General features: G+C 33.0%; 1 protein-coding gene across 1 annotated transcript; it reads left to right on the forward strand.

Annotated features, from left to right (window-relative positions):
- Positions 1-4,743: 4,743 nt before the first annotated feature.
- Positions 4,744-23,239, forward strand: LOC130901861 (tryptophan 5-hydroxylase 1). Its single transcript, XM_057813498.1, has 9 exons — positions 4,744-4,909; positions 5,719-5,940; positions 7,700-7,814; positions 11,508-11,673; positions 12,705-12,755; positions 15,282-15,563; positions 22,402-22,528; positions 22,587-22,816; positions 22,872-23,239. The coding sequence occupies exons 1-9, from the start codon at positions 4,814-4,816 to the stop codon at positions 23,155-23,157; spliced, it is 1,575 nt and encodes a 524-aa protein (XP_057669481.1). The 5' UTR covers positions 4,744-4,813; the 3' UTR covers positions 23,158-23,239.
- Positions 23,240-26,715: the final 3,476 nt, after the last annotated feature.

The raw sequence follows: 26,715 nt of genomic DNA on the forward strand, positions 1-26,715 counted from the left end.
AAACGAATTTCGATAAAAAAATATGCCTTGGTCCAAAAATTATGAATCAGAGAACGCTCCTGGTAAGTTGGACTAAACTACAATCACAAACACCAAAGGAATGATTCACATTTGAGGAATTCGCTTGACAATATGGAAGAGGAATTTGATATGAGTCTTCGATTTGTGATATAAACATAAAGCAATTAATATGATATTCATAAAGGGCTGGACTTTACATCAATTATTCGGGAACATACCATACGAGGTCTGGCTATTAAATAACGAGATTACGACCCTAAAGGGTGAGGTAAAAAACGAATAGTGCGTTGGGTAACTAGATATCTTGTCTATGCACGTCCCAAGACACGTTTCAGTCTCAAATCTTCTTATATATTAAAAAAATTGATGATTTCCATTCCGAGTCCGTTCAGGCGTTCTACCCAACCGATTTGCTTAATTTTTTTTTCAATGAAAGGTATTGCTGGACAGATCAGCCATCAACCATCGGATTTCATCTAATTTTCACCATTCTCAAGTTATACTCAAATGCGATTTCCCCCTGAACGTTAATTATGGGAGTTTTCTCATACACACGTTCTATCCTCAATATCTCAGGTTCTATTCAAGATAGAGACTTCGTTTTGGTTTAAAAACACTCGCTGTAACATCTTTCTTTTGAGTTTTTGAACACTTAAATCGGTTGAGTTGGAGAGAAGCTAGGCGCGGACATTCAATGTGGAGTTACGGATTTTTGTAGGTTTTTAGCAATTTTTCCACATTCAAAGATCTATATCTCAGGTTCTAATATAGCTACAGAGTTCGTTCTTTTCTATTATAATGATTTCTGATACTTATTTAATGGATTCGATGCCAGCGAAGCCGTGGGTAAAAGCTAGTTTCTCGTTAAATTGAAAAAAACTCCTACTGAGTGTTATAAATTGTTGCAAGAGGCTTATGGGGATAATTCTCTATCTCGTGACTGTTTCAACTCTGAAAACAGTTACCAAAATCAACCAAATTGTGCGTGTAGATCGTCGAATGAGCATCCGGATGTTTGCCGAGGTTGTAAACGCCGATAAAGAAACGGTTAAAAAAATGTTACACTTGACAAAAGTCTGTACGAAGTTGGTGCCAAAAAACCTGAATTCTGAGCAAAAGCTCTTGGGTCTACGGGTCTGTTCAGATTTCCTTGAAAGATTAGAAAAATATCTGGTTTGAAAAGGATCCGATTTGAGTCGATGGAGGCGGTAAACTAAAAAACTAAAGGCCATCACCAAAGAAGACTTCCAGCACTGCTTAGATCAATGGAAAAAACGTACGGAAAATGGTGTGGCGAGAGGAGGGGAGTTTATTTAAGGGGAGCATTCTAATGTAGAATAATTTTTATAATGAAACCCTTTTTCGTAACCAGTCTCGTTATTTATTATCAAATCAAACTTCCTTCTAATTATAACATTACAATCTGGAATTGTACCATCAATTCCATTTCTTTTTGAATGCCATAAGTTCGACTCTGTAGAGGATTAGAATTGTAAGTAGCTCTTATTTCTCTTTGTTTTTCAAATCGAGGACGAAAATGGTAGAAGAGTAACCGTTTCAGTTTGAGGTAATGTAATTGAAACCCATATTAATTCGCCTTGAATAAACCATGGCCTTTCTATCTCTGCACGTTTCGACATTCAACTCGATATTAACTACTCCACTTTTCCTCACTGCAAATACATCAATGGTTTTTGTTCTTTCATTTCATTGTTTATCTAGAAATAAGTAGACGATTTTTCATTGTTCTTTTTCAATATTCAGCTGTTGAGCTTTATATTTATTATGAATTATTGTTTCCAAATAAAATAACTTTAATATCGGTCAGAATACGGTCCAAGATCTTTATCAGTTAATTCATCAGTTAATTAATCAGTTAAGAGACTTAAAATCAAGAACATTTACAATCATAAACATTTCAAAAGGTCTAAGAATTAAGAAATTAAAGATAACCTTTCACAAAAGCGATAGCGATCTTGATGTTCATTATCCACATATATCTATTATGAAGGACATAATATGAATTATGAATTTGGACAACTGAGAAAAACTACAAAAAACGTCTATTTTTAAAAACATATATTGCCAAAATGGTCAATGTATTAATAAGAAAACTGGTTTATATGTAATAACTTCAGTGTAATCTACGCATATCTTTTAGATTTTGAAAAACCAGATTCTATAAAAGAGATTCAACGCCATAGACTACCAATTAACCTTACCTAAACTATGAAATTCACTCGACGACATAACCTATAAAACTAAATGTCAATCATAATCGAATCAGAACGAATTAAAATTTAATGTCTTTTATTAACCAACCAATCAATATTCAACATGATTCACAACAACCTAGCCTAATCTAACCTATAAAAATTTAACGTCATTCATAATCTAACCATTGAAAATTAGTAACGATTTCTATAACAACCATAAACAATAACCTTAATATTTCTATTAGGCGGCAATTTGAATACTGCTTTTTGAAATCGATGAATTTATATTTTTTAAATATTTGAAACAGTTAACTAAGCAATTTTTATCATTGTTATACTTTTATATTGTACTTGACACAATTTCAGACCCATACGATGATTAGATAAGTATTCGTAAGCTCGAAAATATATTTGAGTTAATACACTTTGGTGCTTAATTTTACCACAATCCTACTACGAAAACTCTCGTAATATAATTGGTAAAGACTTCGTTCCAATTTATACACAAACATATGGACAAATCGTAAAAATAAACTCCCAGGAGCCACGTAGCTCCGCTAGAGACTTCGGCGTTCGAGATTCGCTCGGAATACTAGCTCGTGTAAGACGGACCTTAACAATTTGATCTCAAAACATCTTGCATGGGTTCGTATAAGTAAGAAATAGTAGGGTAGGTAGAAGAACGTAGTTAAGTTGGTTTTTCATAAAACGTGCTACGAGGATTAAGTTAATTACAGAAAGGTGACATGGAATTCCCAAAAGAAGGCAACTGGGTTATGTATCGGGCAGTCAGGGGTCGAAGCATTATTGTCTTATTGAAAAAGGATGAAAAATGTCATGGAGGGCCACGACGTGTTCGCTACAAGTGTAGATCCAAAAATTTGGTAATTGATTTGTAAAGGCTATGGATTATGTCGATGACGTTGCAATTTTTATCCGCGAAAACAATGAAAAATAAGATGCAAACTGCCCTTAATCTCGTTTAGGAATTATGTACGTCCAGAGCTGTATTGCTCACCAAAATCTTTCATAAACTTCTCTAACATTTTTAAATTCTTTACTAGTATCTAGGAAATGAATTTTTGTTGAACTGAATTGAAGAGTGGTTGTGAATTGTCAGACATTAATGAAGCTCATAGAAAACTATTGTTTTTAACATTCTATTTTTATATCTGAGACAGAAACTGTTAAACGCTGATTCTGCCAATAAAAGAAGTTTCTTCCGAGCGTAGCCAGGAGCGTCTTTGCTTTTCTTTTATTTCTAGATATATAATTGAATAGAAGCTTCGTTACACATTGGTTAAACCACAGTTTTACCAAATATTAAGGTCTCATGGCGTCGAATTTCTTCAAAGACAAAGTCAAAATTTATAAAACTTTGTATTGAGTATAACATCATATTCTCCAGAACTCTACAGAACAGAAAAAACCCTTTCGCTGTACAGAAGATGTTAAGCAAAAAAACACCGAATTCTAAAAGTGAATCGATTAGTCTTAATACGAAATCCCGATAGGAAGAATGCAGTAATTCTGTTGAAAAATGTACAATAAGAATCCTTAGTCATGTAGAATATACAGAATAATCTTGTTACGAACTCGTCCACTGACGTAACTCGTGAAGCCGTTCCCGAAATTCTCAAAAAGGCTATTTACATGTTTTTATATACGGCGGCGACTTTTTTATAGAATCAATTTATGGGAAGGTATTTTTGTTTGTCTAAATTCTAGAATTGTATAAATAGGCGCCTGTTTATTGGTGAAAAAGTCCCAAACACATCGGGATATACAAGTTAACGGCGTGTTTAAATAAATTAGTATGTTAAAAACTAGATATGTGTTTAGTGAAAAGTCTTAGTATATAGTTTAGTGGATAGTAATTAGTTTAGTGTCTCTAGTATTAGTGTATAGATAAAGTTGAAAATAGTTTGAATAAATTAGAAAAAAAAAACGTTATAAGATAACAATAAATATTATTATAATCGACAATCCACTGTAACAGACAACATTGTTTCACAAATTATACACAATAATTGTACGTTGAACGTTAATACAAAAAGATTTATAATTATCGGTATATTTATTATACAGGGTATATCCGCCATAAGAGCCGATATAGGGCATCAAAATTTCGAAAAAAATTAATTTCTTTGCAATCATTTAATATGAAAATACCAAATTTGGTAAACTGTGTGAAACTGTGTGAAAATTCAAAGAATTTTTTATCTGGAAGTTGATTTAAAATTTCATACCATGGATAATTCAATTCTAAAGCTGGTCCTAATAAAATCTACAATTTCAGTTTCTTTAAACTAATAATCTTAAAAGTTCAATTGGTAAACTTCGGGATTATTTTGCGTTTTTCCAGTTAAGTCGATTGGACGAAGATTTATTATCAAAACATTCTTTTTGTTGAATCAGTTTGTAGATATATTTGACGAAGCCGTCCCTGTAACCACCCTTCCACAATCATCTATAAATTGTGAAACCGAAGAGGTTATCCGTAAAGTTCGGTGCCGCGTTTCCCAAAACTCGTATCATCCACAATTTTCAAAAAAGAAATTTTTCGAAAAAAAAGTATGAGTTCGGGAAAACCACTACTTGGTTTGTGGTTATACAGAAGCGGGGAAGATTGGAATTATAAGGAAGATAGCCCCATCGCCCTACAAACACAGGTTAGAAAAAAAAAGACATTAGAATATCAATTTTGATTTTTTATTCTAGTATTTTTGAAAATTCAGTAGAAATAATTTGGGTTTAATATTTTGATGCTTGTCTTATTTATTTGAGCAGTTTTTAAACAAAGGGGTGAATTTATACACACGGTGTTTCATACTTACTTAATTTGTTCATACACTGACACTTAATGCATTAATTTATTACTAAACATTCATTTAATTCATTTAAATTTACTGTTTGTTCGACACCACATCCAATTATTTATTGATTCTACGGCTGTTATAAACTCTTTTTATATACATTATCGTCATATTCTAGAATCCTATTTTCTAGAAATATAATTTTCCGTAAACAAACAACAAAGCTTTCTCAGAATGGTCGCTATAATCTATAAACAGCTTATAAAAACAATACAAAGATTTGCCGCTTTATGAAATCTGGAAATTTGTACCCGGCGCATCCACCAAACTTTCTAGATTATCTTAACATTGTAGCTGAGCTTCAAAGTTTAAATCAAAATTGTTTAGATTATAACAGAATTGATTAAATAACAAGAAATCGAAGTAACTAATTTTTTTAATTATAAAATTAGTTGAAAAATCTTCGTCTCGGTTGCAACATATTTTTGTTTTGACCCAAAATCAAAACGATTTATCGATAAAAACATATAAAAAGGTCTAAGATGTAAAAATATTATTTCATTTTGAATAAATTTTAACGATATTAATTTGGATATAAGCAAAAATATAAAAACCAAATAATTATATCAATCATTCTATTTTCAAGGATTTTATTTAATTTGTAGACCCGTCAAAGTGGCGGAGAGGAAGCAAAACCAGAAACAAAAGAAAAAGTTTCCATAATTTTCAGTTTAAAAAATCAAGTAGGTGGTTTGGTTAGAGCTCTTCAATCTTTTCAAGATTTGGGCATAAATGTTCAAAGAATAGAATCAAGACCTTCTCAAACAGATGAGAATCAAGCGGATTTCATGGTTGATATAGAATGTGAACCAAAAAAATTGGAACAAGTACGTTACATTGTTATCCTAGAAAAATGTTTTTTTATATACAGGGTGTCCCACGACGAGTTAAAACTATCTGTAAAATATTTTCAAAGATGGCCGATTTCCGGTTCTACCGGAAGTCGACTGTAACTTTGTTATTTTAAATAGAACTCCCTGTACATTAATACATTTTTGAAATCTACGTAAAATTTTTGTATATTTTTGTCTGAGAACTTTTTTCAAAAAGTTCATACTTTTTGAGTTATTAATTTTTTTGTAAAAAATTTGACCCTTATAAATTATGTTTTTACGAGGATACCCTTAAAGATATGAAAATGGTTTCTGTTCGGTTACTTTTAGCAAGGTTAGACGTATTTGAATCTATGTTGAAAAAATTTTTATTTTATACAGGGTGTGTATAAAAAGTGTCCAAAGTTTAACTTAATAAATATCAAATTTCAAATTTTTTTTAGATAGAACCCCCTGGTTTTTTCTATTTTAATTTAATTTTTAGAGATGCAAGTGTGGTCTAAGTTTTATTTATTCGTTATTAAATGGAGAACGAGCCATTTCAACGATTTTCGAAAGTATCAACAATTTATTACAAAGTCTAAAAATTTACAGAAAACATTAACATCTGAAAACGGTGAGGTTGGAGTATAGGAAAGTATACATAAATTTGCCTTATTTTTTACCCCTGAATGCATTAAAATAAAAAAACCGGGTAGTTCTATTTAAAAAAATAAAGAAATGTGATATTTATGACGTTAAACTTCGAACACTTTTGATACACACCCTGTAGAAAACGAAAGAATTTTCAGCATAGATTCGAATTCGTCTAACCTCGCTAAGAGCAACCGAATCGAAACCTTTTTCATATCTTTAAGGGTATCGTCGTAAAAAAATAATTTATAAGAGTCTGCAACGGTCAAATTTTTTACAAAAAAATTAATAACTCAAAAAGTATGAATTTTTCGAAAAAAAAAAAAATTTAGACAAAAGTTCACTACAATTTCACGTAAATTTCAAAAATGTATTAATATATAGATTGTTCTGTTTAAAATAACAAAGTTTTAGTCGATTTCCGGTAGAGCCGTTGTGGGACACCCTGTATAATATTTCCATAACATTTTGTAGTGGCAATTTTTGAATAAATTGGTCTAGTTCCCTTTTAACTCCGTACAGTACTAAAATCCTAGATCCCAATGCAATTGTAAGCATTTAAATTATAGTAATTATCAGAACTTCTCTGGGACAATATGTCCCTACAGTATTGAAAGGGTTAAAAATTTCTCACAATATATTGTCGATAAGCGTGATTAAAAGACGAAACCCACTAGCTGCACGCCACGACACGCCACTCCACACCACGTGTATGCATGTGTTTTTTCATTCAAATAAATTTAGTCAGCTCACCCCACGTGATACGATTCATTGGGTGTATATTGATTTTTTCACAGTTTTTTTTTTTATTTTATGGACCCAAAATCTTATTTTTCAAGAGTGCAAAAACGCATCGGCGCATTCTTCTAAACGTACTCAAAACTACTGAAAATTTTTCTGTTCAAAATGATAGAATAAATTGACTGTGTCGCCACGTCGAATGTTACAAATTTTTACACAACATTGTACCACGTGAATTGACGTCGCATGACGTGGCGTGGCGTGGCGTGTTGCTAGTTATTGAACTCGCATGCAGAGGTCAAATCCAACAAAGTGAGAACAAATTTTCCAAAGCTTTCGATGATATAACTGCATAAAAGTTGATGTAGATTTTTTTCAGTTGGGTAGATTATTGAAACGAGAAGTGCTGACAATGGTAATCGGAAAATACGGTAGCGAGGAAAGTGAAAATGACTTTCCTCCACCGACTCCTCTTTCAGCGACGGCCAGTTTTGGTGAGTTCGTTTTACTGTCATAAGTTAATTTTTATCGACTAGTCCTCGTCGATTCCACTTCTAGCTATCCATCTTCTAATATCGTTAGTTTTATCGGATTGCGGTTCTTTTCATTGGGATCATAGACGAGAAAAAACCTGTCGCTTTTTCAATCAGAAATCTGTACATCAAATATTTATTTAACGACTTTTTTACATTCTTTTAATGTGATTTTGACCTTTTATCATATATTCAGTTTGAAATAAAAGTAATTATTTATATCATACTTAAATCTAAAATCATTTTTCAAAATAATGACGATATTTATTGTGTCGTTTTCTCGAATAAAGCCATTACAACAAATATTTCTGTGTATATAGCTTCTGTATAACTAATTTTGTTTTTAATAGGTAATAATCATTTTATAGCGACAGCCAAAAACTAATTTTCACATATTACACGAAAATATACGATAGATAGTTTCATAATTAAAAAAAAAATCAAAATACTATTTCATAACTTGGTATTCTTCATGGTATGTTAGACTCGTAACATTTCACAAGCCGTTTAAGAAAACCTCTTCTATCTCTAACCTCTGAGAAAGATCTAACTATACAGCTCTTCCGTCAAATGCTTCTTCTTTCCCGATATTGCTCCTTTCTTCTTCTCTTCTCTTCAGAGCGAAGTTTCTTCTATATCTCAGCGGCGAACGGCCTCATTTTTCCACAATCAATCTCCGTTGACAGTATAGCTTTCTTCTTCTCTAAGTGCAACTTCCCACGAAGCATGCTGAAGTACGTTGAAAGTATTTAGCTATGGATAATACTCTTAATTCAACCAGTTCAAAGGTCATCTATACCTCATGGTGTTCTGTCGTATGGGAAGTTGTAATAAGATGTTAAAGTATACTTAGTGGTTTAATAAACCTTCTGTCATGGTCGCCACATGGTCATACCAATTAATAGCGTTACAAGTCTACTAAATATAGTGTATTATCCATAGCTAATTTAATTAATTGGGCACTAACCCAGAAGCTCAATAGCCAGCATCCATAATACTACTCAGAGGGCAACTGGGTCTTGCACATCTACATCAGGAAGGATAAGCCAAGAATCCACCCGCGGAATAAGTCAGTAGATCCATCTTCCCTTAGTCGAGACATCCCTTCACATTTGCCAACATCTTTTCTAAACTCTGTTTTGTTCAGTGCGTTCAATCTTCACTGGCGGTGAAGGAATCTTCTTTCTTCCGTTGTGATATTATTCAGTAGAAACTGGTGGATTTTGGAGTAATGACCATTAGATTTTGATGCTTTTCTTGCATCTTGAAAAGCTACTAAATAGTCTTTGACGTTGTTAATTCTACAAGCTTTACATTTGCCAACATCTTTTCTAAACTCTGTTTTGTTCAGTGCGTTCAATCTTCTCTGGCGGTGAAGGAATCTTCTTTCTTCCGCTGTGATATTATTCAGTAGAAACTGGTGGATTTTGGAGTAATGACCATTTGATTTTGATGCTTTTCTTGCGTCTTGAAAAGCTACTGAATAGTCTTTGACGTTGTTAATTCTACAAGCTTTACATTTGCCAACATCTTTTCTAAACTCTGTTTTGTTCAGTGCGTTCAATCTTCTCTGGCGGTGAAGGAATCTTCTTTCTTCCGCTGTGATATTATTCAGTAGAAACTGGTGGATTTTGGAGTAATGACCATTAGATTTTGATGCTTTTCTTGCATCTTGAAAAGCTACTGAATAGTCTTTGACGTTGTTAATTCTACAAGCTTTACATTTGCCAACATCTTTTCTAAACTCTGTTTTGCTCAGTGCGTTCAATCTTCTCTGGCGGTGAAGGAATCTTCTTTCTTCCGCTGTGATATTATTCAGTAGAAACTGGTGGATTTTGGAGTAATGACCATTTGATTTTGATGCTTTTCTTGCATCTTGAAAAGCTACTGAATAGTCTTTGACGTTGTTAATTCTACAAGCTTTACATTTGCCAACATCTTTTCTAAACTCTGTTTTGCTCAGTGCGTTCAATCTTCTCTGGCGGTGAAGGAATCTTCTTTCTTCCGCTGTGATATTATTCAGTAGAAACTGGGGGATTTTGGAGTAATGACCATTAGATTTTGATGCTTTTCTTGCATCTTGAAAAGCTACTAAATAGTATTTGACGTTGTTAATTCTACAAGCTTTACATTTGCCCACATCTTTTCTAAACTCTGTTTTGCTCAGTGCGTTTAATCTTCTCCGGCGGTGAAGGAATCGTCTTTCTTCCGCTGGGATATTATTCAGTAGAAACTGGGGGATTTTGGAGTAATGACCATTATATTTTGATGCTTTTCTTGCATCTTGAAAAGCTACTAAATAGTCTTTGACGTTGTTAATTCTACAAGCTTTACATTTGCCCACATCTTTTCTAAACTCTGTTTTGCTCAGTGCGTTTAATCTTCTCCGGCGGTGAAGGAATCGTCTTTCTTCCGCTGGGATATTATTCAGTAGAAACTGGGGGATTTTGGAGTAATGACCATTAGATTTTGATGCTTTGATGCATCTTGAAAAGCTACTAAATAGTATTTGACGTTGTTAATTCTACAAGCTTTACATTTGCCCACATCTTTTCTAAACTCTGTTTTGCTCAGTGCGTTTAATCTTCTCCGGCGGTGAAGGAATCGTCTTTCTTCCGCTGGGATATTATTCAGTAGAAACTGGGGGATTTTGGAGTAATGACCATTATATTTTGATGCTTTTCTTGCATCTTGAAAAGCTACTAAATAGTCTTTGACGTTGTTAATTCTACAAGCTTTACATTTGCCCACATCTTTTCTAAACTCTGTTTTGCTCAGTGCGTTTAATCTTCTCCGGCGGTGAAGGAATCGTCTTTCTTCCGCTGGGATATTATTCAGTAGAAACTGGGGGATTTTGGAGTAATGACCATTATATTTTGATGCTTTTCTTGCATCTTGAAAAGCTACTAAATAGTATTTGACGTTGTTAATTCTACAAGCTTTACATTTGCCCACATCTTTTCTAAACTCTGTTTTGCTCAGTGCGTTTAATCTTCTCCGGCGGTGAAGGAATCGTCTTTCTTCCGCTGGGATATTATTCAGTAGAAACTGGGGGATTTTGGAGTAATGACCATTAGATTTTGATGCTTTGATGCATCTTGAAAAGCTACTAAATAGTATTTGACGTTGTTAATTCTACAAGCTTTACATTTGCCCACATCTTTTCTAAACTCTGTTTTGCTCAGTGCGTTTAATCTTCTCCGGCGGTGAAGGAATCGTCTTTCTTCCGCTGGGATATTATTAAGTAGAAACTGGTGGATTTTGGAGTAATGACCATTAGATTTTGATGCTTTGATGCATCTTGAAAAGCTACTAAATAGTATTTGACGTTGTTAATTCTACAAGCTTTACATTTGCCAACATCTTTTCTAAACTCTGTTTTGTTCAGTGCGTTCAATCTTCTCTGGCGGTGAAGGAATCTTCTTTCTTCCGCTGTGATATTATTCAGTAGAAACTGGTGGATTTTGGAGTAATGACCATTAGATTTTGATGCTTTTCTTGCATCTTGAAAAGCTACTAAATAGTATTTGTCGTTGTTAATTCTACAAGCTGTTTTAACTTAGTTATCTACTCTTTCATTGCATATGAATCAAGAACCTTAGTTCAAATAAGATATTTGTTTAACAACAATTTTCATTATATGTTGTTTCTAAGATTTTGATGACATGCCCTGGTTTCCGAAAAATATTTCCGAGCTGGACAATGCGCAAAATGTTCTTATGTACGGGAGTGAATTGGATGCTGATCATCCCGGATTTAAAGATCCAGTATATCGAAAAAGAAGAGATTATTTTTATAAAATAGCAATGAACTATAAACAGTGAGTAATATTCCAAGTAAATAATGTAGTATTTACAATATTATTAGGGTATAATTCAACACCTTGATAATATTTAAAAAATGTCAATCAACCTGTTTTGATTTTGAAATCAAATATCTGACGTCGAATTTCTTAGTATTGATTTAACACGTTGACTGCCAAGGCACTTTCCAGAATTTTATTTAATCGCATTAAATTATACTGATTTATGTACAAAGTTAGCACTGAAAGGTGTGATTTTTTCATAATAAAAAGTTTTATTTTTTAGTTGATTCACCTCGAGGCGCTAAATTATGAGTAGTTTTGTAATTGGCTGTCAACGTTTCAACAATGTATAATAAAAAAATTTATTTATTCGATTAGACAGTATTTAGTGACCTGAACAACGAAATTTATACATTTGGTTTAATTTTAAACTGAATACAGCAAAATTAAAACAAAATGTTACCTTGGAGCACGACATCTTCCGATTTAAAAAATTGTATAGTTTAACCCTCACAGCTCCGATGACCTTGAAAATTTAGTATGTTGTAGAGATGATCAAGCTGATTAATTCGATGTGAATATATGGAGCGCGGAAATCATATCTTCACATAGTTTTTTATGTTGAAAATTGAATCAATATACTGATTACTTTCCATGTAATATTTCTCAGAAACGGTTTATCCAATCGAGATCACTCACTATCTGAGGAATTCGTGCAAAACTTTGTTTACATTTGTCAATTATATACTATTTGTATGATATATTTCCATATAAATTTGAAGCAATTCATTAGTCACAAAAGGGAAGTCAGAATGATTCCACTGTATAAATTTTTCGAGTTTATTAGCACTCGCGATGAAATTATTGACCTAACTTAACCTAACCTAACATAACATAACATAACCTTACCTAACCTAACTTAACCACACTCTATACAATTTATCTCATTTTTGATGACTTCATGTTCAATTAGAAAATTAATAATTGATTCAATTTTCAACAACCAATTTTAATGATACAAATAAATGTATATTTTCATTTAATAGCGGCGAAAGCATACCCAGGGTCAAATACACACCAGAGGAAATTAAAACATGGTAAGTAATATCTAATAAACTATGTAAACTAAACCGAAGGTCTCCTATTATAAAAAGAAATTTAGTTATTTTTGGTTTAAGAACCAATCAACTGATAGTCAAATCAGTTTTATTAATGAGACAACTTTTGTAATAATCTTTCGTCTTCCGTGGAAAATCTAACCTCAATTTGTCTTACTGGTACACAGAAAAATGAAGGGTTAGTTATAATAAGTTATAGCCATAATGCAATGACAAGAGCCTTGCCTTAAACTGCCTCTTGCGTGAATTTTGGTTTCCAAATATAATTTATACAAAGGAAAGGTTAGTTGTATTATAATCTAGCTTCCGCAATTTAATAATTCGTTCTATATTCATAACAACCTTCAATAAGTTTTAAATTCTTCATCGATCGGTTTCGAATTTTCTTGAATGTCTTAAATATACCCCAATGTGCAACTGGGGCCATTAAATCTTACCCAACAGCTGCACTAGAAGTGATTCTAAATCTCCCACCTTTCCACTTAGTTCTGGAAAACGTAGCCGAGAAAAAATCACCTAGAATATTCAGAAACATGTCTCAGGACGTTGCTTTGAGCTTTAAGAAAAACTTCACTTCGATAATAATCTGTAAAAGCAAGTGGGATACAAGAAATGAACAGAAATGCCATTAAATGATATATCTATGGATCAAAAACAGCAGACGAAACTGGAATAGGAGTGTACGGGCCCAGAACCAAACACTCTGAAAGCCTGAGCAGCGCACCAAGTATTTTTCAAGCAGAAATCTATGCAATTGAAGAACGTGTACAGTTCAATCTGGAGAGAAACTATCGCAAACAAGAGATCATCATCCTGTCCGATATTCAAGCAGCCATTAGAGCCCTAAGATTTTATTGCTCAGAAGAAGAAACCTCTATCTCGAAGTGTTAAACACTAAGAAACTCCAGAGCACTACACCTGAATGCGTATGGAATAAAAGACGTAGATCTCTGGTTATTAAAGCCATCCCAAATTCTAGACTTTTTAAAAGTATTGGAATCAGCTGTAAACACTGGGTTTCTTTGGGTCTCAGTGTATACCAGACCCCAAATCTATACATAAGTACACCCCAAACCAATTAGTATGGATTCCTAGATGCTGTGGATACATTTAATAAAGTTTTTTTAGTATATTTCAACATGCGCACCATTGATGGCCCTAAGCACTTCCTGTCTGTACTCAATTTCAAGCCAGGTACGCTGTAACATGTCGCCTGTGATTGTACTAAAAGCTTGTGTAATGCGGCGCTTCAAGTCCCCACAAGAAGAAGTCGAGGGGTGTTATGTCCGAACACCTTGATGGCCATGGAATTGGGCCATCCCGTCCAATCCATCGGTTGGGTTGAGGTGTTCCCGAACTGCTGTCAACCAGTGTGGTTGTGCACCATCCTGTTGGAAGTAAACAATCGGCTGTAATTCTTCCAACTGAAGAAGAGCAAAGTTTTGAAGCATATCCAGGTACACGTAGCCAGTAACTGTGGTTTCTATGAAGAAGAAAGCACCGATGATTTTGTTGTGCATAAGCCCCCACACCACACATTAACCTTTGGACTGTCTCTTTGGAGCTCGACTACTGCATGTGGGGTTTCAGAACCCCAAATTCGTACGTTGTGGCGGTTTATTGTAACAGACACACGGAACGTGGCCTCATCACTGAAACACACCTTTTTCAAGAAATCTTCATCATGCTCAATACGTTGTTACATGTCTACAGCAAATTCCACACGTTTTGGTCGATCTGTTGATAACAGTGCCTGCAGCAACTGTACAGACGCAGCTGTTTGTGAAGAATCCTGTGGATTGTGGTTGTAGGCATTTGGAGTTGTCTTGAAACCTGACGAATTGACTGGATTGTGCTGTAATGTTTGCCTTATTCACTCCACATTTTCTGGACTTGTGCTGGATCTTCCGGCTCCATATTTTTGCAATACTGATCCGGTGCTAATGAAGCTTGTGTGCCATGGACATATGGAGGGTCTGGATGGTGGGTCTTTTTGGAATTCTGTCTTGAAGTTTCGTTGAACCTGTGCATCTGATTTCGTCTCTATGAACCATGACACGCATTGAGCTTTCTGTTTTGGTGTCCACATCTTCACTTATAACTGTTCAATCTGTTGAAGAAAAAAACTTTATTAGTTGCAGTAATACATGCAAAAGACAGAATATAAATATCTTGTCTATGTTCGAAGTTATGAAGTTATAAAGATAATTTTGGAACACCGTGTATATTTTGTGTTAAATCTATTGGGATTTTGCGGTACTACACAACTACGTATCGGTAAATTGTTACCAGCATACAATCTTTTCTGTAGAGAATAAACTGACAAGTTCTACTCAATTAACCTCTTCAATCAATCAATTAATTTACTGCGGTAAGTCTCTAATGTAAAGTGTTTATTGAGAACTTTCAATTCGGTTAAAATCTAATTGAAAGAAAACAACTTTCGTCATTCAATTTCATTAACGAGTATTGTGAAAATTGACATTATGGTAACGTTATTTTTAGGGGAACGGTTTTTCGCGAACTTAAAATTTTATACGAAAAACACGCATGCAGGGAATATCTCGAAAATTGGCCACAGTTGGTGAAATATTGCGGTTATAGAGAAGATAATATACCGCAATTACAAGACGTTAACGTATTTTTAAAAAGAAAAACTGGTTTTTCACTACGTCCCGTTGGTGGGTATTTGAGCGCTCGAGACTTTTTAGCCGGACTAGCTTTCAGGGTTTTTCATTGTACGCAATATATAAGACACTCCACAGATCCATTTTATACCCCAGAACCGTAAGTACCACATTTATTTCCAGGAAACAATAAATTCGTATCTATATGCTTATTCTAATAATTTTTAGTGATAGTTATTATTAGTTTTATACAGATAATATGAATTCTTGTTTAAATTAAGAGCTCTTCTTTTCAAAGAAAGATAAATACTGCGGAAAACAACTGAGTTGGAATTTCTGGAACCGTTGGTGATATTCATAATGAGCACACTGTTTACCTTCAGACGATAACTTGGTTATCGAAACGCGCGTCAGACAGTGTAATCGTGAGGGGTTGTGTAAACAGTGTGTTCACTACTGAAAAAAAACAAACAAAAAGAATCTAACGAACAATGGGAATCACCAAAACTATAAGATTTACAGCGCAAGGAATTCTAGAAGTTAAAACCTAGCCCTGCAGTCTATATAATTGTTCATAAAAGTTATAGCATCAAAAGGTTAAAAAAGGAAAACCTTTCATATGAAAAGAATTTTGAATATACAACTATCCTGCAGGAAATAAGAGGTTTATTAGCTCAGAACACGTACTATATGATCCCTAAAATTGGGATGGACAATCCAACATAGAGGAAAAAGGAATTTCAAGTTTAAAAAATTGCTCAGTAACAAGAAAATAGTACAAAAATCGGTCTGAATTCAAATTGAACATTCAGAAGACGTACAGACTGAAAACTGAATGTAATATCCTTCAAGCAACAATTTACGCAATATAGAAAGCTACTAGACTGTTGAAGGAAAAAGGCGATTCTAACAAATAGCCAAACAAACTTGAAAACATTAAAAGTAGTAATTAACTAGATTCGTGACACTTAATTAGATAAGCCTTTGCTGCATACCTGGATATTATGAAGTGAAATAAGGATTAGATAAAGTGGAACAAGAGAAGAAGAAGCCGAAGACAGAGTTACTGATGGAATTGTTGAAAGATGCTACTGGTTCAACAATCAATGCCAAATATCAGAATATCAAACTTAAGTGAATAGACTGATATCTAAAGCGATTTAGCCAAAGATTAATGAGGGGGAAACAAAGAAGATGAGACTATTCCAAAGTGTGTAACGTGGAAGAAGAAAAAATCGAGCATCTGCTCTACCTTGACGCAAAAAAAGGGGAAACGATACTATAAATAAGCTAGTTGACAAAATTGGAAAATCAGTTTAAAACTATAGCTTAGCATCTATTTCACCCCAAAAATATATTATTTTAAGAAAAATAGGTTTTGTTACGTTAGTATTTTGAGTTTTTAGAAATGAATTTGAAATTGACCGCGAAAAAGGCCAAGAATGTCATGGTGTCTTGAATAACGTCACACGTCGCGAAACATCTGTGTTTGTTTATTACAGTCAATTGTGTTTTTTTAATAAATAATAAATTCCTCGTATTATAAATATTGCATAGTGCCCCAATGTGAAATTACAACGATAAAAATGCCAAACAAATTATTCATATACGTCCCAAACAATAAAGAAATACGAAGATAGTGATTCAAATCAACTAATTCCACATTTTGATGTAAGTATCAAACAAAACTTGATGTATCTATTTATAAATGTACAAAATCTACCATAATATACCACACATAACAAATAAAATGTTATGACTTAATTAAGTTAAAGTTATTGAAACTTTGTATTCGCTAACCTCAAAATCAGTTAAGTATTTTCATTCCATAGTGGATAAATGCGACTCTCTGACTGGTAACTACTAATTAAATAAGACTTTGTTTGTTGTTCACATATAAGTTTTAATACTGCGGACTTTCGATAAACAAAATTAGGTGTTCATTGCAAAAAATTTATCAAGCATAACGGCGTCAATTTTGGGCAAATTACTGCAGTTTGCTTTGTTAAATCCTGATTCCATGGCAAATTATTTCAAGATTAAATTAAAAACGAACTTTATTAATTTAACAATAATTGCTGAAAACTCTAAATAACCTGGTCACTTTATACGAAAATGACAGCTACAACATAATTCTGATTGATGTCACGTGATAAAACGCTTCATTTTATTGATTTTATTTTCCAAAAATATTATTAATTGTTTTTACTTATTTACTAATTATCATAGTTAATCAATAGAAACTTAGAAACTCAAAGCCATCCGATTTATTCTTAGTAGAAACAAGCCTATTGTCTCGAGAAAATAGTGGAATTAGACATAGAAATAGGAGAAAAGTTCTAGATTGGGAATATTTAAAAATCAATAGTAGTAGATAAATTCTATCAATAATTTCAGTTATTGTTTATATACAGGTACACTTTATGTATCATCATATATCATCATATCATAAATTTAATTTAATGAATGTTTTAATTGGATTACCCGTCATTTTATTATTGTATTAGTGCAGTTAAGGGTTGAAATGTCAAAATCTAGAAAGCACGTTAAAGCCGTACTGGGTACAATTCGCCATCTTCCTGATTTTTAAATCTAGTAACACACAAAAATGATTAAATTTCATTTTATACGGTGGAGGAAATCTCGAAAATAGGTATCTACGTTTTACCATTCACTTTTCAGATAATAAATGTGGTTTCCAAATAAAAACGATATTACAATAGTAAGAATGGGGAAAATAAAGAAAATGCCTTAAAACTTATCGTGCAGGAAATCCAAAAGAAAATAGAAGCCTCGAGATGAAAAGTACATCAACAGAATTCTTATAATTGAGCTGTCAGTGCCTAATATGATGGTTGCCTTTTAAGTTTTTTCAAAATGTGAAACAGAAACGAACAATTTCGAAACAAAGTGTTTTCGTCCTTAAGGGGCATACGCTCAAACATTTTTTCCAATTCGTAGCTGATACTATAAAAACTGGTTTTGAAAGAAACAAGAGGGATTACCAAGGAAAAGTAACAGTGCAGTCATCTACCCGATACATAAAAGAGGGGCTTAGGCATGGCAAAGGTACCACATACCGAGTGTTTACTCTAAAACAATTTACCATAGCTTAATCTACTTTTGCACATGCTCTTCAATGATTTTAAGCAAGCATATGATATAGTTGTTACACCAAAATTGTGTGGAGTAATGAAATACCTTGAAATAACAATGAAGACAAGTTATATTAATGCTACAGGAACTGTTTATGAACAGAAACAGTTAGTACTGTTAACGTTCTCTTCATATCGCAAGTGCTAGCTCCTGTAGGGTTTTTTGAATTGGAGAATCCTCCGGGGATTGCTGGCTTGAGACCAAACCTCTTTCACAGGTTCATATCCTAGGATTTATATCAGTTTGGTTATATAAAAAAACATGTACAGATACATAAAAGATATTTATTTATTTAAGTTTGTTCCCACTTTTTTATACGCCTTCTTCGTAGTTTTTTCAATCATATGGTGACAAGTTCTTTCAGCTCATCTGCATCGTTGTTGACTACCAAAAAAAGATTTTTTAGACCAGGGGTCTCCAAACTACGGCCCGAGGGCCACATACGGCCCGCTAGCGTACTTGAAAACTCCTTTTAGAGAACATATTTTTTATAGCAAATTAAATTTAGTTTACTGAAGTATTCTAATTTTATGTTGAATAATTATTAATATGACATCTACATTGATACGGTCATGGGCTAACTACTCATAACATTGTTGTAGGCTTATTGTTATTCTTTTTGTGATAAGTTGGATAAAGAAACACATAATTGTAATATGTAGTAAAGACATGTATAATATGCAGAAAATTTAACTTCAGTATATAATAACTAACAAATTATTATTAAAATGAATCCAACCAACATTTTATACATTTTAAATAAAAACATAACTTACAACAAACATAGTGAGATATGAAATACTAATGAGATTTATGTAATTGAGATTTTCCACTGACAATAGTTTGTGGTTGTGGACTGATTTTACTTCTACCAATTATTAAAAGAGATTTAAAATGCTCATCAGTTAATTTAGATCTGTAAACATTTTTTGTGTACTTCATTTTGGAGAAGGTACAAATAAGTAGTACCAAAAACAGAAAACAGCCCACGAGCAAATTTATGCAAATTATCAAATTGTGTCAGTGGAAGACTCTTATAAAATTCCAACAAAGATGAGTTTTGATATTTGTTCCTAATTATATCACTGCACTGAAGATCAATCATTTCCATTTGAAGTTCCGGGGCTAGACTTTCAATGTCAGTATCAAAAGGATTCTGAAAAATCTTAATTTGATTCGCACTGGCATCAAAGTCCGAGAAACGAGTATCAAAATTTATTTGCAAAGCACTCAAAGTTTCGATTGCAAATTCGATAAGAAACTCAGTCTCAGTGGTGTTGCTGAATATTTTACATGTTTTAAAATGTGAAAAATATTTACTTCGTAGTTGTGATTGAAACAGTATCAATTTCTTCCGGAATGTTTTGATATTAGTGTATAAATCAGGAAGATGCTGGTTTTCTCTTTGCAATCTCAAATTCAGTTCGTTCATATGTTTTGTCAAATCAACATAGAATGCTAACTTCCACAGCCATGCGTGGTTTTGTAATTCAGTAAGAGGGCGATGCTTTTCATTCAAAAAAATTTCGATCACTGCTCGAAGTTCAAAAAAACGCTGAAGGACTTTCCCACAACTAAGCTAACGTACGGCAGTATGATAAGGTAAGTCATTTTGATAAAATTAACAGTTGATAAGACTGGTTTCAGAACTTCAGACATATCCAAACATTTTCCGCATAAAGACTGTTGATGAATGATACAATGTAAGACTAATGGTTTTGAACCACCGTCATTTTCTACAGCCTTTGACACAAGAGCGACCACTCCTTTATCTTTCCCACTCGTGTTTTTGCCTCCATCAGTTGTAATACATTTCAAGCTTTTTCATCGAAGGTTCTTTTGATTAATGGCCATTTCAACTCCTTTAAAAATATCTGTACCAGTAGTTGTGCCATGAATACCATACATTCATGCACTTTGTAGCTTTTATCTACTCCTCGAATACCTGAGCAGTATCTGACACATCCGTTGACTTATCCAAGGCCAAAGAAAACCACTCAACATGTTAATTTTTGTCGAACAGTTGAGAGGATATATTTTCAGCGATGTTTTCTACCTTTCGAGCCACAGTGAATGCTGACATACTGACAGTTTTTAATAAATTTACCTTTTCAGGGCACATTTCTTCGGCTACTAGAATTATGCATTCTTTGATCATTTCTCCATCGGTGAATGGTTTTCCACGTTCTGCAATTTCAAGAGCCACACGAAAGCTGGCACGAGTTGCAGCCTCTTGTTCAGTTTTGAGTTTTGTAAATGAAGATTGCTGAGATTTCAATCCGCGCTTCATAGCTTCGAATTTTTATGTCCTTAAACTTCCTGTATATTTTGAGTAATTTTGAAAATGTTTTGTTTCATAATGACGTTTAATGTTATACTCTTTGAGAACGGCTATGCTTTCATTGCAAATCAAACATAGCGCCTTGTTACTGGACTCAATTACGAAATACTGAATGTTCCACTGACCTTTGAATTTTCTGCATTCACTATCAATTTTTCGCTTCTTTTCCATACTACTAAATCACACACAACAGCAACAATTCAAATCAAAATACTGTTACAAAGATGTCTTAAACTTAAACACGTTTTAAGGAGGTGCGCACTATTTTATTTCACAACAGTGTCATAGGAACTGACTTGTGGTTGCGCCATCAGCCTTCTTATATATTCCTATTACTGCCATCTAGAAGTGAGTGGAAGACACCAGAACTTTCTCGAACCAACGAAATTATTCTGTACGTGCTATTAGCGTCATCTGTTAGCGATAGAAGGTATTACCTATTTCCGCTTGTGTCCACCAGATGTCGTGTCACGTTACTCCTCCTACGACTAATCTAGAAATTACAGATAATGACAGGAAAATTAATAATATGCAGTGTTGCCGTTTTGCGGACTTTAGTCCGATTTGCAGCCTTTTTTAAACGTTGCGTACTTTTTCGAACTTTTTTTTTTTTTTCATCAGTGGACTATTTCACTTTTTACCACCGGCAACAATGATAATATGGTTTTGGCCCTCGGAACTTACTGGAGTAATCAGTATGGCCCTAAGACTGGAAAGTTTGGAGACCCCTGTTTTAGACGACGCCATCTGAAAGTTGTTCGTTTTGTATTCATTTACATACCGAAAGTTGCGTTTTGAGTGTTCCATGTAATAAAAGTGACAGTTCCGCACTACAAAACACTTTCGGGACGCTCTGGAGTAGACAACTTTAACTTACTTAAATATGACTGTAGCCAATTCAATGTTGACAGTTGACAGTTTCACTTCGATGATTTTTCATATCCTTAAATTTTTAATTTTCTATAATTATTTGTTTTATCCGAAGTTTTGCCCAAATTAATGAATAACAATGAATGATGATGAAAAAGAAAACATCAGCGATGAAGAGTTACTCGAATCCACGCCATCTGATGTATATAATTCTCTATTATTTATTTTCTTTCCTCAGTGTAATTGAAAAAGTTTGCGATGAGAGATGAAAGTCACCAAGAGTAAGAAAGGAAGAATGTTTAAACACGCCCGAGGCAAATTCATGATGTCACAGTATAAGATCGGGCGCAATTTCTTAACGATCTCGCAGTAAACATATTCATCGATTGTTTGTACTCTTAAGATTTGCTTAGATTTGTTTTCGTTGATTGCCGTTTAGTTTCTGGGGTGTCGTAAGATAACGAGAGCATCAGTAACCAAAGACAAGCGTCTACATCGTTCTTCATCATGCACACAGGTCCTTCATTGTGCTATACGATCCTTCTTGTAATCATTGAATCGCTAGTAGCATTTTGTCCTTTCTTATAACAACAGATCTGTTGTGTTTTTAAACACGTTGTTAATTTTCTAGAGATTGTTGTCACGAATTACTTGGTCATATGCCTTTACTTGCAAACCCAAGTTTCGCCCAATTTTCCCAAGAACTAGGATTGGCATCGTTAGGAGCTTGTCAAGAAGACATAGACAAATTAGCAACGGTAAGAATCCAAATACATCAAAGCTAATAAATTAGTGCATCATATTATATTCTTCCAGCTTTACTTCTTTACCGTTGAATTCGGTTTGGCAAAAGAGAATGACGAATTGAAAGTATACGGAGCAGGTCTTTTAAGTTCAGTAGCCGAGTTGAAACATGCGATTGAATCCAAAGATAAAGTAAAACGTTTCGATCCCGAACTTACTTGCCAGCAAGAATGTATAATCACGGATTACCAGCTTGGTTATTGGTACACCGATTCTTTCGAAGAAGCCAAAGAAAAAATGAGGTAAGAAGCATTTTCTTCTAATAATATTGAATATACAGTAGATATATATCTTTAGAACCTTCGCTGAACAAATCAAACGTCCTTTCGGCATCAGATACAACCCTTATACTCAAGCTGTGGAAGTATTGAGTAACGAGAAGAAGATCACGGCCTTGGTATCGGAACTTAGAGGGGATCTTTGTATTGTGAATAGCGCTTTAAAGAAAATAAGCGCTAGAGATTCAACGTTAGACGTTAATCGTATCGCTAACTTGTTGCAAAAGGGTTTAATCGATGAAGAGCAACCGAACGCTACTCAGAATGGAATTGGAGAACGAAAAGAATTAATCGAAAAGAAATGAACAAAGAGATACAAAATGTAAATTACTCTATATAATGTATTACAAATCGGAAAATAAAATACTTGTAGATTTCTGTTATTGATTAAGTATTATATTTATTAAGCTGAACTGCATGTTTTTACCATCACCAACGATCGTAGATGTTTTTCTAAACCTTCTTTCGAATATATCGAAATTACCGTTAATACCGAGGTGTCTTCGGTAGAAATTTTAATGTTTTTTGAAAATTAAATAACTGCGCTTAAGCTACTATTTAGTAAAGGCCCGATATTTCTAAAAACAAATTAGTTTCTAGACACGATTTGTTGATGACGTATGATGATATATTGGATCCTAAAAGTTTCAATAGCAACCATACCATTTAGAGTAACTTTATACGAAAATATTTCAACATTATAGGATGAGTGGATAAATGTCAAACGGGTTTCTTTCCTCCTTGATCGCTTTGCGCATGCTCTGAAACGTAACGTCTGCGCGGGCAGTCAAATGTCAAACGCACCAGGTAGAAACTTTGTACTTGATTTCTTTCTCAACCATCAAACAATTTGCGTTCATATTTACGTGTAAATATGTTTTGTGTTGATAGGTAAATCATTGAAGTAGGTAAGTAAAATGTGTAATATTTACATATACGTATTATATTACTTAAATAAAATATAATTTTTTATAACCTCAAAGTAGGTTATGGAGAGTAATAATAAAGAAGAACTGAAATCTGAATTATTTATTATGAAAAGTAAGAATGAAGAGGAATTGAAGACTGGATTATTTAATTGTCCTGAGTGTTATCGGACGTTCGTTAGCAAGACTAATTTAACTAGCCATTGCAATGAAGTGCATTCTAAAAAGGACATTGATTCACTTACGAATGTATGCCCACTTTGTCAGGAATGTTTTACTCGCTCTAACAATTTAATTAGGCATTTCAACACTAAGCATAAAGGAAAATTTGAGACATGTTTAGAGTAAGTTTAATCATGCAAATATTTATTTTTATCACAAATTGACAAGTTCTGCATATATCCAATAACTCGCTTATTTTAATTCATGCAAATGTTTGTAACTAATTCTTTCTGATTTATAACTAATTTTACTTGTATTTTGTAACTAAATTATTCGGATTTGTAAGTAATTTCTGTTAAATGTTATACGTTCTTTTCAATGTATTACAGATTCCTATGTACATACAAATTCAATATATAATTAATAAATACACATTTTCCAAATCTATTTTCTTTTAAATCTGGAGTTATGTGAAAATATTTAGTATTCGAATATTTTTGTATGTAAATCTTCTTTCAATGGCTATACTACTTTAATGATAATCTAGAAAAATAGTTACGTTAAGGAAAAGTTATTTGTTGGAACAATTTATACAATCTGAAATAAAAAAATAGTAATATACTCAAATATCTTTATTCAATACTTTACATTATAATCCCAAGACTAACAAAGAATATAAATCCAATTTATTGTAAGGGAATGTTGTTAATGTGTTGTAATAATAAAATAGAACAATTGGAATTAATTTTAGAAGAAAAAAAATAGTGAATAAAACAAAAGTCCATCCAAATTTTATCGAAAAAATTTTCTGAACAAATATCAATTTTTTGTGTCAACTTGTAAATGAAACAAAACTAATCACCAACTAATTCAAATACAATTTTCGGAAGTTTCTTGTAATCGAAGGATGTTATTGTTAATTAATATCAAAATCAAACAGAATAATATGCAAGAAATAGATTAGATCAAAGCTCAATTTGAACTTTTTTCGAGTAAATTTCAATTTCATGAAAATGTTTTAAAGTTTGGATGAACATTTTATTGGCATGAAATTAATCCATCAATAATAATATTCTACCAATGAACAAATACTATTTCAAAAGTACCCCCTATGATTCATTCAATAGGTAAATCATATTTGGATGGGGTCTTTGTCTTTTCTTGTGCTTCGTTAACTATTGATATTTCTTTCCAAATGAAACACGGCAAATATATGATACTTCGTTTGCTACTGCTCGTATCGGCTAAAATATCGAGTGTTTACTCATAACAGTGAGGAGGGAGCAACAAATAACCGTTCGGCGTTAATTTCCCATATAAAATACAATATATGCATTTGTCCCAAAAATAGTCATTGCACTTAATCCATAAAAGGAAGAGCAACCCAGAATATATATTTTGTAATGTTCCAAATTCAGATTAAGAGAAAATAAAAAAAGAAGGTGAGGTTGTCCGTACTTAGTGATTCGCCCTCGTAGTTTGTACAGTCCACTTTTGGTTGCCTAATAGTAGGCGATCTATGATTTCAATGCCACTGAAGAATCTCTGTAGACACTCGTGAGATGGCAGGAGAAAAAATGCGTCAAGAACGAACACGCATGTGAAGAAACATTATATTCTTTTTCTTTCATACATATCCGTATTTCATACCGTATTGTTTTGTTTCAAATAATTCACGTTAAATTGAATAAAGTATTTTGTTTCTTCAAACGTCGAATCACAAACCGTACTTTACAGAGGTGTATGTAGAAAAAAATCAGGACGTTGATAGGTCTCACAGTATTGGAAATGTGAAGCTTTAAACTTGTTCTATTTTCAACGTAAATATATGCTTATTTGAAAATTCATTCACACCAAAATAATTAGAGCATTGAGCTGAAATATAGAAAATTTTTTTTGAAGGTTTTAGATGTAAAGCAAAAAACATCAAGAGATTGGTATGCATTACAATATTAGAAACACGAGGCTTCAAATGTGTACAAATATACATAAGCATATTTAAAAATTCATTTAGACTTGTTGAGGTAAAAACAAAAAATGTCTTGAAGTTTCTAAAAAATACTCGAAATGGTTTAAACAGGGTACCAAACATGAACTGAGCCCTTTTTGTACCTCATTCGTTTTTTTTTTCTAGAAAACGAAATGTCAAAGCAAAAACCATAAAGGGAAATTACTTCTTTGCAAATAAAACAAAAAACATTTCAATTCCAAAGTATCTTTTAAATAATCATGGTAGTCAGAATCGTCCGAACTAGAGTCATCATTTAATTGAATTATGAATGCTTGTAAAGAGGGTGATAACCACATACCAATCTTCTTCTTTGATAACATGTTCAACACAGTTTTCAGCAGTTTCCTAAGAGTTTTTTGATTCTATTGTTAGTGTTGATAGTATTAAAGCACATGGTACTTTGCTACGTATATAATATAAATAAAATTGATAATGACGCCATCTGTTATCGAGAACCTGAACCGTACTTTCATTCTCAAACAAATGTTTTATCGATTATTATTCCTGAAGAATTCTATTTGGAACGAATAGAATGTAGAAAAATGTGTATAGAAAGCACTTTATGTACGATATGATAGAGAATATGTCTATTAAATGACATGTAAAAATTTATGAACTATAAAATCCACCATACTTAGAAAAATTCTTTTGCCTATTCTAAAACTCACAAATTGAAACTAATACAACCTAACTTCAAACGTATTTAATATGATATTTTGAAATAAATATTTCGGAATCTACAATCTAAGAACAAATTTTATTTC

The sequence above is a fragment of the Diorhabda carinulata genome, chromosome X (genome assembly GCF_026250575.1).
Source record: "Diorhabda carinulata isolate Delta chromosome X, icDioCari1.1, whole genome shotgun sequence".
NCBI classification, from domain to species: domain Eukaryota; kingdom Metazoa; phylum Arthropoda; class Insecta; order Coleoptera; family Chrysomelidae; genus Diorhabda; species Diorhabda carinulata.